Raw genomic sequence first — 6529 nt, 5'->3', positions numbered from 1 at the left:
TGTATCAACCTTACTGGTCCTTCAATAGTGTTGAAAACATGAAAGAATCCCTCTTACAAGCATGCACACATACACACATAAGCACACACTGACACACACACACACACACACACACACACACACACACACACACACACACACACACACGACACATGCACACAAAAAGACACATGCACACAAAAAGACACATTCACTGTCCTCGGACAATCAAACACTCGGCCAGAAAGAAGGAGATATCAACCCTGTGCTCATTACTAGTTCATGCTCAGTCGACGTTGGCAACACATGTGATTGATGTTTGGTTCGCACCATTTAATAGGCGGGGGGGGGGGGGGGGAGGGGGGTGATGGATTGTGTGGGCTGAAGCCAGGGAGTGCTATTACGAAAGTACGTCTACCCCCCTCCCGAAGTGGCGCACTGGCGAGTTCTGAAGTGGGGGCTGGGAAATGTATATTGCATGGCCGTCATGAGATCTGGAAGAGGAACGGTATCGAGAAGCATCGCCGTTTACTGGCATACTTCAAAAGGGTCCCATTCTGAGGGTCCCATATACCGTACAATCTTTGCTTTTTAGTTGGACTCTCCATTTCCATTCACATCCTTGTACTATACACTCATCTTTAAAAATGCAATTATGTTGTTGCTCATGATCACACGTATTTTGTTGATTTAAGTTTTTGAAATATTATTACTAATATGTTGCCTGCCTGTTTATTTAATGGAAATGAAAAATCAAATTGAATAAGTTGAATAAACTTTGAAATAAGGAATTCACAAGGATTTTACTGACGAAATGCAGCTAAGAACGGAGCAATTCTTTTTTTTTTTTTTTTTGGTCGAACGGCCTCTCACACTTGTAAGGTGGAAAATGGAAGACCAACATAAAAAGGAACGGAGAATGACAAAAAATTTCAGTAGTTTTAAAAAACAATTTTTGAAAAAAAAAACAGAAAAAAACTTCAGCCCTATGAGACGGTCGTGATGTGTCTTGTTTTGAGACGAAGGACCATTCTATTTATTCATTTGTTTATTTTATTCTATTTTCATGAATGCAAGATTCTACTTCTTAATAGTGTTTGTAGATCTGGCTGGGGAGATCAGTGACTGGTCGAGATCACTTCTTGCGTGTTTCTGTGGGAATGTCTTCATAATCTCACTGTGCTAAGCGTCATGTTTCCTGCCCGTAACATGGAAAAATACCAACTTTAGTCAGAAGAAAACAAAAAGCCTGCCTATGACTCACATCCCTAGCCTGCTCTTTGGTTCTATTTTCGGCAATGTACGTCGCCTCAAGAGCACTACGCGTACGGATTGTAAAACTCTCGTTGAGTACTAGTGTGTTTTGCACGTATTGCATGCACAGGCAAGGCAAGAGAAACGACAGCTGGCGCTAGACCAAAACAATTCCCTCTCTAGAGAAAGATGGCGGCTCCCATGGACAATGTTAATTCTTGGAGGAAGACGATACATTTGCGCCTTCGTAAACGAAATGCACGCGAATGTGCGCCATTTAAGTCGCTCTTCGAAAGTCGTAAGTAGCTGTGAAGGTTGTGACATGAAATTTGTGAATTTATTTTCTCCTAAGGGGCAAAAATAAGACAAGTCATTCTTATAGATCTCCCTCTCTCTAACCCCTTCCTTCTGAATTCTGTCTTTTCTGCGTGCTTGTGAGGTGCGGCAGTGCAATGTGCTATGTCGCAAGCAGTTTCGCAAGACCCTCGCCTCGGTCTGAACTCGTTCCTCCCTCTGCGCTACGCTGAACACTGGTCCGCTGGCGCTGGATTCGCTGCACTGCTCTAAGCTCTCTGGTTGATGAGTTAATGATGGTGCTGAAAACTGATGTTTATGGCTGCCTAAATAACTTGAATAGAGCGCAGCATACAGTTTATTTTAGACACTAGCTCTGTGTATGGAAAGTCTACGTTGGGAATTCCAAGAGTAAACATTTGGATTCTACTGTTGACTGCGACTGTTGTTGGTTGCTTAGAAAGACTGCCAAATTCACACCATTTGCATTGTTGGTAGAAAATCTACCTGGTACATCACCTAAAGATGCTGCTCAAGTTAAAATATTTTTGTCATTGTTTATACATTATGATGACAATATGCAGTGTGGATGTTTACCAATATCATTAGTGTCATCATTACTGTCACTTTATAAACATTATAATATTTATATGTAGTATGACTTGATCTATGACTATAGAATGATAATCAAGTTTTTGACAGCGACACAATTGGTCCTGAATCTTGTTAGCCTGCTGTTCCCCCAAGCTCAAGACATGGTGATTGCCTTTTCCTCTTAGAGCTGATGGATTTATACCTTGGTTTATTATTTCAAACAGTGGCGCTCCTGACTTAAGAGCATGTACGTATGAGATAATTTACACCCTTCCCAAATGCAGTCCATGGGAACTTGAATGCTTGTGATTAGGCCTAATTGTAATTTAATTTCCTTGTCAATGTTGTTATGACTTCCTACCACTTTAATCTGTCCACATTGGCCTCCTTTTGTTTGTTCTTTTAATTTGTCAGGCATTTTAAGCCTTTGTTAGACAGGTACGGCCCAAAAAGCTTGCAAGCTGAAATTATAAGTGTGCTCACAGATGCAGCAGTTTTAGCACTGCTCTTAGTACTGTGAGGTTGTGATGCTGCACTCCCCTGAATTGATTGATTACATTTCATTATTCAGAAGCTTACTTATTCCAAAGGTTGGTTAATTCAAAAATGAAATGAGATTTTTTATTTTGAAGGCACTTTATTCTGAAGGTTTGTTGATCCAAAAATTAAACAAGCTTCATTAATCCAAAAATGAAATAAAGTTTGTAATGTAAAATGTCATTAATCCATAAACAAAATGAAGTTTGTAATTCCTAAGGTTTGTTAGTGCGCACCATCTTTTCATTTTCGGATTAAGAAATTTTTTTTTTTTTTTTCGGAATGATGCCGTGCAAATGTTCGGATTAATGAAACCTATTTAATTTTCAGATAAAACAATTATCTAGGTGTAGGGAATCTGTGTGTTTCTGAATAACAAATTTTCAGAAGAACAAACTTAAGACCCTAATTAATCTCAGTGTCTGTGTCTGTATCTATGTCTGCTCCAGATGTGAAGCTAGCCAATCAGATTGAGGCATCCCGGGCACAGAATCTCCAGCTCCAAGTGCAGGTGGAGCGCCTACAGCAGGAGAATGCGGACCTCCAGGCCAAGCCCCCACCAAGGTTAGAGGGCGCTGTTCTTCTTTGTTGTCTTTCCTGAAGTGTCTAGGTTCTTTTGTTCGTCACATTTTTGTCAGTCCACATAATGCACTTGTCAATGTAATGACTCACCCCACTACCCCCGGACATGGGTGCGTCATTTCCTCGTTTGGTCCGTCAAATTTGTGACCCAGGTGTTCGTCATTCTACCAGCTTTGTCCGTCAAATTTTTGACCGAGGGGTGCGTCAAAATCCCATCAATGTCGGTCAAAATTTTGACCGAGGGGTGCGTCATGGTACGTCACTTGGCTATGGAAAATAACACGCATTTTCGCACGCTGGATACACGCACCGCGAGTGAAATTACAGTGAGCGCTTTCCCGCTGCAAGTGAAAATCAAAGTCGGGAAGCGTTTTGGAATAAGAGGAAAAAATGCTTGCCAGAATCTGGCAAGCAAAGAATTTAAAAGCCACCCTTTCTCCTTACATTTTCCCTCCAACAAACCCATGAAATCATGCATACTCAATCTCAAACCAGGGACTGTTCAGCGATGTAACAACTTAGTTCAATCTTTCCTGTCGAAACGGCAGCAGAAGAACTGCTTGCCGCATGCCATTTTCTGCTCGCGGGATCAATAGCCCGACCAGCTGGCCAGACGCGCGCGCGACGCTGTTAGCTGTGCGAATCTCTACGTACCGCGACTTGGCTGTAGTTACGCAGTACTCGAGCGGGAATATGAATGCCGTGGCGTGGTGTGTACCTACCTGCGCTGCAGCAGTATGCATCCACCGCACTAGCAATGGCCGCGCACACACAGCGCATTCTGCACACATTACATGTGATTGTCATGTATGGATTGCATGCACAGAATACATACTACTGCACGGAATATCGTAGCAGCAGCGTGATGTACGGTGAATGACAATACGGTGCTTACATGGTAAGGGAAACTTGCCGAAACTTTTACAAATTATGTGTACGAACCAAAAGAAAATGAAATTGCTTGAATAAACGTATGCAAAAATCGTTTCAGTATTTACGGGGGTGCGTCAAATGTACCGAGGATGTCCGTCAAAAAAGTGACCGAGGTGTGCGTCACTTTCAACGTGTTGTCCGTCAAAAAAGTGACTGTGGTGTTCGTCACTTGCAGCGTTATGTCCGTCAAAAAAGTGACTGTGGTGTTCGTCAAAAACCCCGTGTGGTCAGTCAAAAAATGACCATGACGCACCCATGTCCGGGGGTAGTGGGGTGCGTCATTACATTGACAAGTGCATAATGTACGTTCATCACTAAGTCTAGAAATGGTTTTAAAACACAGTGTTGAATAGAATTTAAGGGTTGTTGTTATCTTTTCTTATCGATATCAAGCCATTCAGTTGAAAAAGAACAAATTTTCAGTGAGCATGCATTTATTATTTGACCTACATACAGCTGTATGTTAATACATACTAGTAGATGTCCAGCTTTTTTTTTAAAACATGCATTTGCCCTGAGAATTTTTGTTTTGGCATAAATTCTAATGTATTTCTCATTTGAAGCAATTTCGGCAAAGATATCTCTCAATAAAGTATTCTTAAAGGTCATATTGTATTGGGGGTTAATGCATATTCGAAACAGAAAATAACCTTTCATCCCTGAAATGTACCCTTTTTAGCTTGGAAATGCCGATATGCCATACTGTAAAACAATATTTTTGCGGCATGAAATTTTCGCGAATTTAAGCCGACGGCTTTTTCGCGTCGTGAAATTTTCGTTAGTTGCCTCTAACATTTAATGCATATAGTGTAGACAAGAACTTTCAGACAAATTTTAATTTTGCAAATCTTGGCTCTCGCGAAATTAAAATGCACACAAAAATTCCTCGTTTTACAGTATACAGCTCTACTTAGAGAGTCTAATTTTTCATGAATTGGGGCTTCCAATTTTGTGAGTACCGATTCGTGATTGTGGATTACAGTACTGAATGGTACTGAATGGAGAAATGTATGTGTGCATGTCACATTCATGTTGGCATCAGAGTCAATATTTTCATGTGTTTTTAAATTTGCAAAAATGAAAATTTGGAAAAATATTTGTCATATATAGTAGCGTGAGATGGGGCTATGATGTCATCACCCCACAATTTTCCCATGGGAGAGTACATGACGTAGGATCGTGTCATTTCTTTGGCCATTAAGCGCTCATCTTCAACACCTCAAGAAGAGTCAGCATTGTTAAATCATAACAACTTGAGAATTGCTCAGTAATGGATGCAGTTTCACCATTTTGAATTCCTTTCAAAAAAGGGAAGGGGAGAAGAAGTCTGTGTGCAAGCTGATAGAATACTCGTCAGATGATGACAATCACTTCATTGAATTTGCGTTTGTGACTACAACTGTATCACCAGGTTTTCTGTTTCACCGAAACACAGGAACATGTCCACATTTTACAACTTTCCTGTTTTGAGGTCTGGTTGTGATAGAACTTGCACTGTTCCTGTAGATTGGCTCATCTTCATAATATAGCACAGTTTACTGAGAACATTAAGTGCAGTTTCTCTTCAAGATTTACGCACAAATGTAGGAATGTTAATCTGGGTAAATTGATTTATCATCAAGGTATCCTCTTGTAACATAATTTCTCATGCCTCCCTATTGCTTGTCCAAAATTTCATTCACATGTCGCAGTGCACTTAGCACAACCTGCGATCACACTTTCTTGTTCCATATTTGCAAATCCTCTTAGCCCCGGGGTCGGTGGAAACATGGGCAAGGGTACAGCAGACTACCACAAACTGGAACAGAAATATCTGAAGATTCATGAAGAGCTGACAGACTTGCATCGAAGGAGAGGGGAGGTAAGCACAAATCGCGAGCTGAGAGCCAGAAGGGTGCTCTTGCGTTCCAAGATTTGAACGTAGATAAAAATGGAACACTCATTTTTCATGAAATAAAGAGTTTGTTTAATCAAAACTGGGTAGATTTTTAGGCACTGTTCCAAATATAGGATAGAATAACACCCTTGTTGTTTTAATTACCTCCGCCAAGGGAGGACGTTATGTTTTCGTTACCGTTGGTTTGTGTGTTCGTTAGTTAGGTTAGTTAGTTAGTTTGTCCGTGTGCAAAATATCTCAAAAAGTAGCTAATGGATTGGGATGAAACTTGCAGGAAAGGTTGAGAATGACACAAGTAACAAATGATTAACTGTTGGTAGTGATCCAAGATTTTTTTGAGGAATTTATGAAGGATTTTTGATATTTTGGCAGGTAGGGTCAATGAACTTGGGAGTTCAGGCTCCACGTATACAAGATTGCATGCGCGCACTAAAGTGCGTGCTCTAGTTTCTGCTGGGT

At 40.8% G+C, this 6529-nt stretch overlaps 1 protein-coding gene across 1 annotated transcript; it reads left to right on the top strand.

The window, feature by feature from the left end:
* Positions 1-1416: 1416 nt before the first annotated feature.
* LOC139715171 (uncharacterized) lies at positions 1417-6091 on the top strand. The gene is made up of 3 exons (XM_071626770.1): positions 1417-1531; positions 3108-3222; positions 5923-6091. Exons 1-3 carry the CDS (start codon positions 1423-1425, stop codon positions 6089-6091), a joined length of 393 nt encoding a protein of 130 aa, XP_071482871.1. The 5' UTR covers positions 1417-1422.
* The last annotated feature ends 438 nt before the right edge of the window (positions 6092-6529 follow it).

This window comes from Diadema antillarum, unplaced genomic scaffold (assembly GCF_040938485.1).
Source record: "Diadema antillarum isolate AM-2024a unplaced genomic scaffold, OU_Dant_1.0 seq00002997_RagTag, whole genome shotgun sequence".
In the NCBI taxonomy this organism is placed as follows: domain Eukaryota; kingdom Metazoa; phylum Echinodermata; class Echinoidea; order Diadematoida; family Diadematidae; genus Diadema; species Diadema antillarum.
Note: the sequence above shows the minus strand (reverse complement) of the source record. Positions and strands in the feature narration are given on the sequence as shown.

Bases quoted from the DNA above. Each gene is read 5' to 3' on its own strand.
- LOC139715171 (XM_071626770.1), top strand. From the start codon at position 1,423: ATGGCGGCTCCCATGGACAATGTTAATTCTTGGAGGAAGACGATACAT. The intron at 1,532-3,107 runs GTAAGTAGCTGT...TGTCTGCTCCAG, and splicing joins TAAGTCGCTCTTCGAAAGTC to ATGTGAAGCTAGCCAATCAG. The intron at 3,223-5,922 runs GTTAGAGGGCGC...AAATCCTCTTAG, and splicing joins CAGGCCAAGCCCCCACCAAG to CCCCGGGGTCGGTGGAAACA.